General features: G+C 45.2%; 2 protein-coding genes across 2 annotated transcripts; both read right to left on the bottom strand.

Annotated features, from left to right (window-relative positions):
* Nucleotides 1-4115: 4115 nt before the first annotated feature.
* Nucleotides 4116-6024, bottom strand: LOC128730952 (pro-corazonin-like). Its single transcript, XM_053824043.1, has 3 exons — nt 5981-6024; nt 5431-5630; nt 4116-5358 (listed from the first exon to the last, which is right to left on the bottom strand). The coding sequence occupies exons 2-3, from the start codon at nt 5616-5618 to the stop codon at nt 5067-5069; spliced, it is 480 nt and encodes a 159-aa protein (XP_053680018.1). The 5' UTR covers nt 5619-5630; nt 5981-6024; the 3' UTR covers nt 4116-5066.
* A 1116-nt stretch (nt 6025-7140) lies between these two features.
* Nucleotides 7141-11280, bottom strand: LOC128731762 (DNA repair protein RAD50). Its single transcript, XM_053824902.1, has 3 exons — nt 11206-11280; nt 10370-11145; nt 7141-10304 (listed from the first exon to the last, which is right to left on the bottom strand). The coding sequence occupies exons 1-3, from the start codon at nt 11272-11274 to the stop codon at nt 7226-7228; spliced, it is 3924 nt and encodes a 1307-aa protein (XP_053680877.1). The 5' UTR covers nt 11275-11280; the 3' UTR covers nt 7141-7225.
* Between the last annotated feature and the right edge of the window lie 1203 nt (nt 11281-12483).

Here is a 12483-nt window from a genome sequence, read left to right as displayed (position 1 = left end):
ACATATAACACGGGCTCGGGCCAATCTATCGGTCAAGGGGAACCAAAAAAACAGTGCAATTCGATTTGTATTGAGCCGACTTCGATTTATTTGCAAGCACTCTTGATTCTTCCTCATCCGTACTGGGGCCAGGCATTTGTTGTGAAGCAAAAAAGCAGTTGTGTTCGCAGTTAAATGAACGAGCGTTTCAAGTCTCACTTGTCTAGAGGCTGTTCCACCTGCAAACCGATGGGTATTTTATTGGGATGCCTCACCCATACCCGATGAAGGCTATTAAATTCATGCGCTCCGGTTTGGATTCCGTTCCTTCGTCACTCGACATTCCCAGAAGCTGTCGGCATGTCCGCTAGAAAGGCTGTATAAAAAACAAACCTTCTACCTAAGCTTTTGCCACCCTCCCCGGATAGTGGGCTGCGAGGATACGGCCCGTCCGTCTGCCAAGTCAGAAGGACCGATTTTCACACTCTATTTTAACTCAATTAATTTTTCACAAACGCTCTGACGGTTGGATGTGCTTCACGATTCATGGGTGGAAAAGCATCTGCAGGAGAAAAAAACCCGCGTACCCATCGTAGTAGGCGAAAAAAAATCAACATGCAATGGCACAGGCAACAAACGCCCTACGCCCGGGTCCGGTTTTTGTTGACGTGAAGGGGAATTAAATATTCAGTTCGAACATTTTAAACGGCCCCGGATCCCGTACTTGCAAAGTCAATTTCAATGTACGCACCAACCTGCACACTGGGTCCCTAGACGCAGCTTGGTCTCACGACCGCGCTTCGGAAACAAAAGGTCTCCGGTAGGGACGAGAACAGCAACAATTATCGTATCAAACAACAAACTCTCGATGATTTCCGGATGCATTCGCATCGTGCGCTGGCTGAACGCATCCGGCTTGAGCCAAACTATCCCGGCAATCATCAAACATCAGCGCGACTTCCCTGGGGACCAAGCTCGCTTCCCGTTTCGTGTATCGTCCCCGAGGGAATAAGGGCTTCTGGATTTCATCTGTCTGTTTTTTTTCTCTCTGTTTTCATCTTCTTCCACCACATAATATTCTATTCGCTCGCGAGGCGCAAACAAGTGTTCGGTCGCTAGAGAGCTGCTGCTGACGAGAGAGAGCTCCACTCGATTCCGGTGCCGGTGGTAGAAGTTTTTTGATATCATAAATTTATTAACCCGACACTGCTGCAACCGTGCCAGCAAAATTCAGGATTCAATTGCACACCGAACCCGAGCGCACGCACTTGGTCTGGCGTTTAGCCTCTGCTCTAGGCGTCGTGGGTATTGCGTACCGTAATAACATTATAAATATGTTTATCATCCCCTCGTCGGTGCCATCCCTTCGTCGAGTCTCACCCCCGATGGGTGAGCGGAAAATCACACGCCTAAAATGATACTTTCCAAACACAAACGCGCCTCTTTTGCCGACCCATTAATCGCTCGAAAATTAGAGGGTGCGCGAGTGCCGTTTGCAGCCAACCGATGGTGTAAGTGAATTTCGGCATATCGGCTAGAGGGCTGGTTGTCGTATGAGGTTCCCATGATTTTGCACCGATTAGCGGAGGGCGTTCGAATGGCATCGTCACGTGGCTTTGCTGCTGCTGGTGCGCCGCGGCTGATTGAGTTGTCAGGTTTTCCCTAGCTAGACCGGGCACACGATGACTCCCGCGGGACCACGCAGGAGTACTGGCGTATGCAACGCTCCCAGGACGTACTGCAACGAACTGGTGCGTGAGTGAGCTAATTGAATTATTTTCCCATGAATCGTACCGATGTCGCTGAGCATGCAAGGTGCAGCAGTGTCCGATGGTGAATTTTGTGCTCCAGAAAATGTTCGCTGGTTGGTGATTAATCCATTTTACGCAGGACTTGTGTACCATCGCGTTTTGGCGTAGAGAGAAATGCGCTGGGTGTGCGTAACATTGCTTATATTAAATTAACCAATAAATATTGTTTCACGAGTATGAAGACTTGGCGTGATAGATTTTCTAAGCGGCATTGGTACATCGACAAAAAATTGGCTATTTTTGTTTGCACAGTTTTAAACATCGTGCGGCATACATTTCTTATGGCACATTCCCAGAATAAAATCACAACCAAATTGGACAGAGCTCGAATTATTGTTCAAAAATCCCCGTAGATTTGAGCAAACCCACGCTTCATGAACTTGGCACTGGTTTTGACAAGCAATTTCGCCTGCCTACCACTGGTTAATGCCTATCGTACACTTTTTTGTGTGTGCTCATTTAATCCGCATAAATTATTCACCGGTCAAAGCATCATCCTCTATCACCCAGCGTATTTGCCCTAAATATGATCCTCTAATTCGGAGCGTGCCGCCCAACGCTACCGTCCAACCGATTCTTTGCCCGTCGTGTTGATTAAAATCTCGCAAATTGGATTCTTTAAAGATAAATGAATTTCACCTGACGAGAAAGTCCGACACCGGAGCGGGATTTCGAAAAGTTCAATTCCAAGTACGCAAAAAGAAGCACGCTCGGCTCGGGACTTCATCCAGCAGTTCTATCGCCTTCGCTGACCAGATGGAAGCTGTAAAAAATGAAGCCAGCATTCTGTGGGCCACGTTACAAACGGTTCCTGGTGCCGTTGGGCCTTCCAAAACCGTCTTATAATCAAGCAGGCTGTGCTTTACCATTCATCGCTTTCTCTGATTAGATTCCTTTCCACAGGCGTAAACAAGCTTGAAAATGCAGACAAATCGCAGGTGATATCGCATCCGAAAGGAACTAAAGTGAGATGGCCTTACGCAAGGCTCTTCGCAACGGCACCCTCAACACGTTTTAGCGCTGAAAAATGTCATCCCAATGTCTGGACGGATTCGTAGCCTACGGAATGACAAACGTTCCTGTCCGGTCGAAAGGTCCACTGGTTTCATTTTGTGACGGCTCGCGCAAGCGAAACATACCCAAGGGAAAAATTTGTGTGTCCTGGCGACGGAGGGAAAACCGAACCGAATAAAACAACATTTCTAAACTCCTCATCACACCGGTAGGCAATCATTCATCTCCGTAAATTAATTATAAAGTAATACGACCCGGCAGGCAGTCGAAAAGCGGGCCACACCGAGAAAAGGGGTCTCTCACTGGCGAACGCATCGAAGGATTTAGCGAACGACATTCGGCGTAACTTTTTCCTGAGGGATGATCCTTTTTCTGTGTGCGTCACGAGGGAAACGTCCTGCTGGCTGTGATGGCAAGGATTGCCTAACGAACACATGAACACGATGAAAACGCAGGAGCACGAATCACACCCGCTTGAACGGAAGAGTGCACGGCGAATAAAAGTGAGGTTATGTTTATTTTGATCGCCGTTGTTCTTTTGAAGTATCTGGTTTTCGACTTGATGCCTAACGCCAGCCAATTCGCAACCCCTACTTGACGGCTTTGTCCAACCCCTGGTTGATGCACTTGAACTCTAGCGGTGAATCTGCTGCATAAAGGGACATCCTGTATCCTGCAAAAGGCAAATATGCCGTCAGGCAGCAGGGAAAAATATGTTCGAACCGGAGTCATATCTCTTGTATCTCCCCCGTCCGTACAGGACAACCGTTTGGGGTGGCGTTTGGGTGTAAGCCGTTACTCAACCACCATGGGTCTCTAATCCTCGCGGTACTCACGCCGATCAAATTACAAACTGTCCGAGAGTTTATGTACTTTTATTTTCACCCGATGATGGACAAGTGCTTCCGAACGAGGGCACCAGTTCTTTTTTTCTCACACGCCATTCGAAACCGGACCAATGTTCTCAGGGTGGACGAAAGTGCTGCATCCGCGTCAGATCCTGTCAGTTTGATAAATTAACTACTCGTTTGCACTCCTACGCTGCCCGCCGTGGTTCGCCGTGTCGCGATGATTAGTTTTCATTTTGCAATCCTCGTTCGGAGATTAGACGCTAGATTAGACGGTTTGCAATCAAAGCATAATTTGTTGACCGATAGTCCCGAATGGTTTTATGTTTCGCGATCACATGAACAGCGACTTATCCGCTCATTTTATGTGAACTGTTCGATGATTACTGGGGTAAGGTTTAAATCATTGAAGCCTGCAATAATGGGGTTTATTCGTTTCGCACATAAGCGAATTTTTTGCCTTTCCCATTTAAGCTAACAAACTACTTTTTTCACCCCCAATGACAAATTTCACATAACCTACAAGCACTTTATCTCCTTGCTTGTCACTATCTGGGTTTAATAACGTGCGCTAATTTGCTCGGAAATGACTCACGAACTACGGAATTGAAACAAGTAGACTTTCTAAAACCGCCACCAACGAATCCATCCGTTTAACTATTCATGTTTATCGCCAGAAGGGAAGCTACCTCATACCGGACGGGCATAGAAGGTCATCAAGGAGCAAACCCATAATTTGACCGATCCCAACCAACCCACAAAGGTCGACCGACCGAACCTTCCAATTACCTGCACCGCGTGCAACGGGGTCCGGATCGTCCGTCTGCAACAAGGACAGCTCAATTTCGACACAGCTCCCATGTATACCTTCACGTGCAACCGTAATCGGCGCCTTCCGGATTCCGGCTTGTTAAGTTCGCCAAGATCTTCCCTTGGGACGGCTGGCAGTAAACAAACAAAACGCCTACTTTGCTTCAATGTGACAAGATGCCTTATCTTTATCTTCATTTTTATAATACACTTTTTGCACAGTCCGTTACGTAATTGAACCGCCCGAAATACTGCGTCTTGTTGCTTAGATGATGGATGATGCGTGATCACACCGGCTGCAGTGGGACACAGTACCTCCAAGGTCAATTACACCCGGAAACGAAGTAACGACTGACGAGGAAAGCATGTGAAGAACTACGCTGAGGACATCACGTCAAACTTCAACAAACGGCAATCTGGGATAATCACTTCTAACCTCCTCATGCCGGAGGATCATTATATCGCTTGGCGTTTGGCGGCCACGTGGGCAATCCCGGAACGAAGCACCTGTTTCCGCTGATTTTGGATCACCGGGTGGCCGGTCTAACTGGTGGTGGTGGTGGTGGTGATGGCATGTGATGACGGCATTTGATGCGAACGAAGTTTAGGCAATTTTCTGACGAGGATCACTGAAACCGGTGGATACACCGCGTTTGAAGCGCACTTCGTCCTCGATTGGGCGACCGTTGAGCAAATTACCGCCGAGGCCACCACCGATGCCATTGCCTTCATCGGGGTCAATTAGAAACTGCGGCAGGACGAATGCAGATCCCGCCGATTCGGCGCTGTCCAGGTTAGTGCCAGCCAGCTGGAACAGCTGTTTGTTGGGGTGTCCTGCCAGTAGGTTAGCGATGCGCAAATCACACGGGTTCCGCAAGAAACGTCGCAACAAGGCCCTGTAAAATACGAATCCCAGTATGCTTGGTTAATACCAGTTCCAGCCAGACTATTGCTAATTTAAAGCATACTTTTCATTAGCTTTCAATGAGCTTAATCCTCCTATTGTTAGACCCGAACCCAATGCCTGACCGGCAGCGGGTTCTACTGAAGATGACCGCTTCCCGTTGGTCCATCCACGGGAGTACTGGAAGGTTTGAGCATTCACCAGGACCACTAGCCCGATCAGCAGTAGAGCAATCGGACGTAAATGCAGCATAGTGAAATAAATCTAAAAATACACGACAAAAAAAACAGTTATAATGAAGATATGCACATGAGGTTTTTGAAAGTGATTCACAAGAGCCGATTTCCACTGCACATGATTTAAAACCATTGAACGTTTAATTTAATTATATATTTCTATTCAACGTTAGATACCAAAGATCTTGTCAACCCGTAATAATTCTAATTTGTTAAATACACTGCTTTATACAATGTTACATTATGTTTCATTTAACAGAATATACAAATCCTTTTCAGTTAAAATTCCCTAAGCTTATCTCAAACACCTAAAACATTGAGCACTAGTTCTTAAGACGATATTTGACTAAGGACTCATTATACGGCAGCCTTCCATACCTTATCACCAATTTCAATTGTATCCTGCCACAACTTTTCACCAATCTGCTATATTAACTTGAATCACTTCCTAAACTTTCTAGCAATACGCAGCGGCTTTCAATCGACTGTCTCTAGTCTAAATCCGATTCGAAACTGTTCGTCTCAGAAGGCATGCCAGGTCGCTTTTATACTACCACGGTGTGAATCTTCATCTTGCCAGCATGACCTCCTGCATGGCATCTTGAAGCGTATCAACAAATCAGTTCGTCGAAATCACGTACTCAACCCTTCCCACCAAGAGCGTTCGTCAAACCCTTCCGGACAAACGCACGGAGCGCATAATATCTGGTTCAAAAACACCAAACACCTTCACCGCCTACACTTCATCGCCAGCGGTACGGATCAGCATATCAAAGTCAATCAATTAAAGTGAATCGGATTGTGGTGAGAGTTAAAATTATGCAAATATCGCACCCTTGGAAAAATCCTCAAAAACCGCTCACACGCGCCCGCGAAAGATGAGCAAACGCGAACACACGCACGCACAGCCTTCCGTGCCCCTTTCACACACGAGCACCATAACAACATCTTTGATCCTTGTTATTATCCCACACCGGGAGCTTCCTTACCCCGTACGATGGGGGCTTTCAGTGGGATTGGAAAAACAAAAGGAGCTAAATTACATTCCCGGCATCCGCTGACGTGCCAACGTTGGAAGGCTGACTGACGCTCGTCCTGAAACCTTTCTTATCGGTCGGTAGGGAGAATGATGTATCATTTGCATAGCAGGATAGATAACACAAGGACTTCCCATCGCCTCCGCATAAACAGTTTCCATTTCATGTAGGCTCGCGTATGCAAAGGGAAGTGTAAAACGGAACCATGCCTTGACTGCGGGCAATTAGAAGGCTATTGTTGGACCATAAATAAACGATACCGTCGCCAATTTATTGACAAACGTATGGTGTCTACAGAGGGTGTAGGTTAACCTTCGGAAGGATCCGAATGCAATTGTGCTTTCGCGCACAAGGTCAGCAAGCGAAATCTCACCTGATTCACTATCACGTGCTGTGTCATCTGTTTTTGATGAATAAAAGTCTATACAAGCTGGAGTCACTGGATGCATTATGTGCATTTTATTCGATACAAACAAATAACAAATAATTAAATGAAACTGAGACAGAAATAATTCATACAAATGTTAAAGCAATGGTATGGTAAATCTGCAAGCTAGTACGCAGAAACTAGGATTAGGAATGCCGCTTATATATGCTCTTCTTTGATCACTGATTTGCCTTCGTTGTTGCGGGAAATTCGGTAGTAAATATTAAACTTCTCCAGCTTCGTGATGAACTCTTCATCGTGCGTGATCACAATAAGCAGGAAGTTGCTTGTGTACCGCTCCGACACTATGTTGCGCAAGGAAGAGCACAGCGAATCAATACTTTCGTGGTCTAGGTTCGTCGTCGGTTCGTCCAGTGCCATTACGCCGCAGTTTCTGCTGAACGTTTCCGCCAGCGCCAGGCGAATGATGAGCGAAGCGAGAACCTTCTGTCCTGCGCTACACCGGCCCCGCATATCTATTTCGATCCCGTTTTTGGCCATCACTACGCCGTAAGTGTATGCTCGCCGACGATCCGTTTTAGCCGAACCATCGTCTTCCGTGTTGATGCGAATGCAGTCAATGTCATTGCCGCAATATATGTTGCACCATAGCGAAGAAATTGATCGGTTTATATCATTCATTTTTTCCGCGTGAAACTTCAAAAGTGTGCTGTCGAGCACATTGAGATACTTCTTTATGCTGCTGATCATCTTCCGCTGTACAGTCGATTCGCATAGACTGTTAATGTAATTGCGGTGGGCGTTGCGAAATTCTTTCCGATCTAATTCCTTCCGAAGATCATTCAGTTGCCGCTGCAGCTCGCTAATCTGGCCGTTTAGTTCACTCCTTCTCGCCTGCAAACCATCGCGAATGTCCATGAGACGTTCGCATTCCTTTTGCACGTCTTTTACCTCCATTTCACCCATGTTCTTTACAAGCGTCTGAAGTTCAGCCTCTAGATCCGACGTCTCGCGCAAAATACGCTTCAGATCGCGGTTATCCTGAAGATCTCGATCCTGCAAATGTTGATTGGCAATGTCTTGCTTTAGCTTTTCGATCGTTTTTTCCTTCTCTTCAACAGACTTTTGAGCACGACCACGTTCTCGCTTCAAGTTGTCGATTTTCTCCTGCAGACTACTTAATGCTGAAGCCAAATTTAGTACATCGAGCTCCTCTAGGTCCTTGCTCAATCGACCGATTTCCTTTTCTTCTTGGCGTAGTCCTTCTAAGAGTTTACGCGTCTTTTGTAGTTCCCGACTGTTAAGATCCTTCGTCCGCTGTTTCTGGTCCAATTCCTTCTGCAGATTATTTTTCATAGGGTTGAGGCGTTGTTCGGCATCGTTTAGCTCGCTATCAAGCGCAACGACTTTACTCTCCAGTTCGGCAACTTTTGTTCGTTTTTGCTCCAACGATTGAACGGATTCTTGCAACTGCAGTTTTTTAGATTTCATTTGATTGTTTCGCGATTGCAAATTGTTTAATTTTTCTGTTTTTGTTTCAATTGTAGTTTGTAGCTGTTCGGTAGCGTTTCGCTCGGTCTTGTATTGCGCTCGCAACGTGTCTCGGTTTTCGTTCAGCGACTCGACAGTGACACCGTCAGGAGCCGGGGGTCCTAGTTCATTTCGCAAGTCTTCCACGCTGCGCTTCGTACGATCATACTCGCGGCTCAGCTCATCCAGAATGCTCATATCTCCGAGAATCGCGTTGATTAACTGAATATTTGACGTAGGCTCCGAAACCGCCAGCTGAAGTTCTTCCAAATCATCTGACGCCTTAGTAAGGCGTTGTTCTGTCTCCTGGAGTTGTTGCTTTAGTAATGGTAATTCTTTCTTTTGCTTTTCAAGTCGCACCGATTCAGGCTTCAAAGCAAGTAACTTCTCGTACTCCGAGCGATCCTTTTTCAGCGACCGTTCCAGGGCCTCAATCTTTTCTGGCAGCCGCCGAATCTCATCCGACAATTTGCCACTTACATCTTTAGCGTCTTCGTTCTGTAACTCTCTCTCGCACACCGGGCAGTTATGATCATTTTCAATATTAGATATAAACTTCTGATATAGTACCAGGGCTGATCGTGCCTCGCCGTGTTCCATGTTATTTTTGGCGATTTTTTCATTGAGCTTTGCAAGCACATCTTCATACAAATTTCCCCGACAAGCATTGTATATTGTTTCCTCAGCTTCGGCTACATCACGTGATAAACGATCGTGCTGCTGCTTTTGGTTTTTACGGTTGGCTTCCATTTCCGTCATGACGGCCTGGGCGCGACGTATCTTTTCGTTCAGTGTTTTGACTTCCTTCTGAATATTGTCGTACAGATCCTGCACGTTACGTTTATACTGCGAATCGACGATACGCTCAGGAAATAAGCGACGCAATGCATCTGCATGTTTGTTTCGCAAACGCCGTATCTCCGACTCGCGGCCTGTGCACTGTTGTTCCCGTAACGCCAGTTCTTGCTCCTTCTTGGTTACGGCCCCTAGGGAGCTAATACGCTCTTCAATCTTGTCTAACTGATCCTGCAACAGGTCCCGCGACTGTTTTCTTTCAATAAGCTCCTTCTTCAAAGCGGGCAAGTTTGCTGTCTTGACCTGGTTCTCATACTCTTGCTCAAGCCGGTTGATTTCATCCATCAACCGTTGCAGCGTTTCGGCAGATCGTTCGATTTCGACCACTTCACGTGCGGTGCTGAGCTTATCACGCGTCATTTGCTCGATTTGCTTGCGTTTTGATACGCAATCACTCTCGAGAGTGGCTTTGGCTTCCCGTAAACTGTCGATTTTTTTCTGAGCTTGAGCGTCCATCTCATCAAATTTCTTAACCATCGATTGAACGTTCATTTCTTCTGCTTGCATAGCGTCTCTAATCGCTCTAATGGCTGCATCAAGAACGCTGCTACCTACCGATGCATCGCCATAATCATCGTTAAGCGACAGCTTCAATTTACTGCCAAGCACCGCTATCTTTTTGCTCCTATCAATTTGTAGCTCTCGTTGGCGTTTTTGTTTTCCTGTCAGCTCCATTATTTGCCCCTCCGACGAATGCAGTTTACTTTGCAGGGAACGTTCTTGTGATTTAATTGTTTGCAGTTCCGATTCATTATCCTCCAGGTCCGAACGCTTTGAGCAAACTGTCTGGTGAAATACTCTTATTTCCACCTCTAACTCTGCCAACGAACCATCGAAAAGTTTGGTGATCTTCAATTCGAGCTGTCGGCTTTGCTCCTGCTTACTCTTTATCCTAAAAAATATTTAAAAAGATATGCATCAATACAATCCATTAGAGTTGTATAAACAGTTCCTTACTTTGAGGTCAATTCTATCTTTTTCGCAACCAAACTCGAATGCTCTCGCTGAATTTGCCCCAAGTGTTCTAGCTTCTTTTGGATTGGCTTTATGTCGCTTTCGATTTCACCGATGGTTTCGCGTAGCATTTTTTGCTTTTGTTCACCATCTTCTAACTGCATCTGTTTTGTTTCCGCTTGAGTTTTTATGTTTTGTAACAGCTTTAAATCGCCCAATAGCTCTTTGTAGTTTTCCGTATTTACTTTGTTCATTTTTATTAACTTGTCCATAACCCGATTGTACTCGGTCGTACCGAAGATGCTATCGAACTTTTTCTTTAGCTCTTTCGGCTCATCAAGAGGCCAGCAGGAATCTTCTTGGTGGCAGAAGATGACATTATTCAAAATAGCTTTTGACACTCCCATTGCATCGCACATTTCGTTGTTGAGATCCGCTAAACGGGACCGAGTAAGGGTCGTTTTTTCCTTTGTCCGCGCATTTTCTATCGATAAGGTCGAATCGAGTGTCTCAAATTTGGGATTTTTTCCCTTGAGGCTAATCTTCATCGACCGGATAGCCGTTAAGGAGTTGCCAGCAATATCCTTCACCATTAATTTAATCTGCCCCAAGCTTTCTACTGTGCTTAAAACTTTCGGATCATGCACAAATCCGATACCCCGATTCGTGTGCGGTGGTAACTCTCCGGTCAAACCATACTTAAGACATTCGATGATTGTCGTCTTTCCGCATCCATTCTGCCCGACAATCAGAGTTACTGGAGTAGGAAAGCTGATTTTCTATCATCAAATAAAAACTGCGATTAATGGATGAACTTTAAAACAAACGTTCCGTTTTACCTGCACTTCACTGTTGCTGACCCCGAAGCTACGTATGCCCCGAATTTCAAGCTTGCTAATTGTAGACATTTTAAATTGTTGTGTTGTGAAGAATGCAGAATCCTTTTCCAATCTTGGTTTTGATCCTGTATAATCCTGTACGTTTTTCCCACCGGGTGGAATCCGCGCCAATGACTGAAGTGCCGATATGTTGACAGTCGAATGTTGTGTCAACTTGATCACCATGCGTGCACACTCGAACGACCGATGTACCACATCAAAAATGTTACGCACAATTTTAAATCATTTCATATCAATAGTGTTCAAATCTATAAGTAACATGAATACATATGAAGTTATGTGCCTAATGTGTAATATAGCTGAAAAACTACGGCAAAAGACTGAAACAGCACATTTGATTTTCCATTCCTATCGGTGGTAGAAAAAAGCTTTTTCTAATTTATACAATCTACTAAATTGAATCTTTACTACCCATGAGATACATTATACTCATCAAATGACAAATTTTAAGCTCCATACTAGATTTATTTAATAACGAATAATCTATATACGTGATGTTAACAATGAAAAATGCGAGACAATGCAACAAAAAAGAGAGCCACGACTTCAAAAGGGATATAATTTAAGGAAGATGAAAATGGTAGGGCATAGAAAATAATTTAACTTGCTTAGAAAACCAGTATTAGGCATTTGAACATGTGGAGAAATGAGAATAAAATCGTGTTCTTCGTAAATTTAAAATATACCACCGACGAGCTATTAGCCGACTGTCATCAAGCGAGTTGTCAATTCGAAACTAAATATGGCGGCCATGCATGCTTCTTGAACCAACCTGGTGGCCGTTGGTTTTCGCAGAGAAAACGTGAAAAAATAAAATCGTCGTCAAATTAGATGTTGTATAGTTTGTTTGCGGACTGCTGTTCTCGTTTTCCTGTGCGGATCAAACTCTTGTAACGGGTCGTATGGTTGGTTTTGATGCAAGAGAGTACCAATTAGTAAAGTGAACTAACCCATGTTTGATGTGCACGCTTTAGCGAGCAAGAAATCGGTGGTGGTGTAGCGATGTAAGGTATGAGCCTGTCGTGAGGCACTAGTTCTCAGTGTTGACCGAATCCGGAAGCACCGTCTGGGTTGCTTCGCGAAAAGCCTGCCTTTGCTGGCCAAGTTAAATCAACGATGTATGGCTAGAGGAAAAGCATTGCGGCGAACCAGCTAGTGTGCGTTTGTTGAGTGTGTTTTGTTTTCCTGAATGAAGTGTTTTACGTTGCCTGCCTGGGT

Source organism: Anopheles nili, chromosome 2 (assembly GCF_943737925.1).
Source record: "Anopheles nili chromosome 2, idAnoNiliSN_F5_01, whole genome shotgun sequence".
NCBI lineage: Eukaryota > Metazoa > Arthropoda > Insecta > Diptera > Culicidae > Anopheles > Anopheles nili.
The sequence above is the reverse complement of the archived record's forward strand: the minus strand, read 5'-3'. Positions and strand labels throughout refer to the sequence as shown.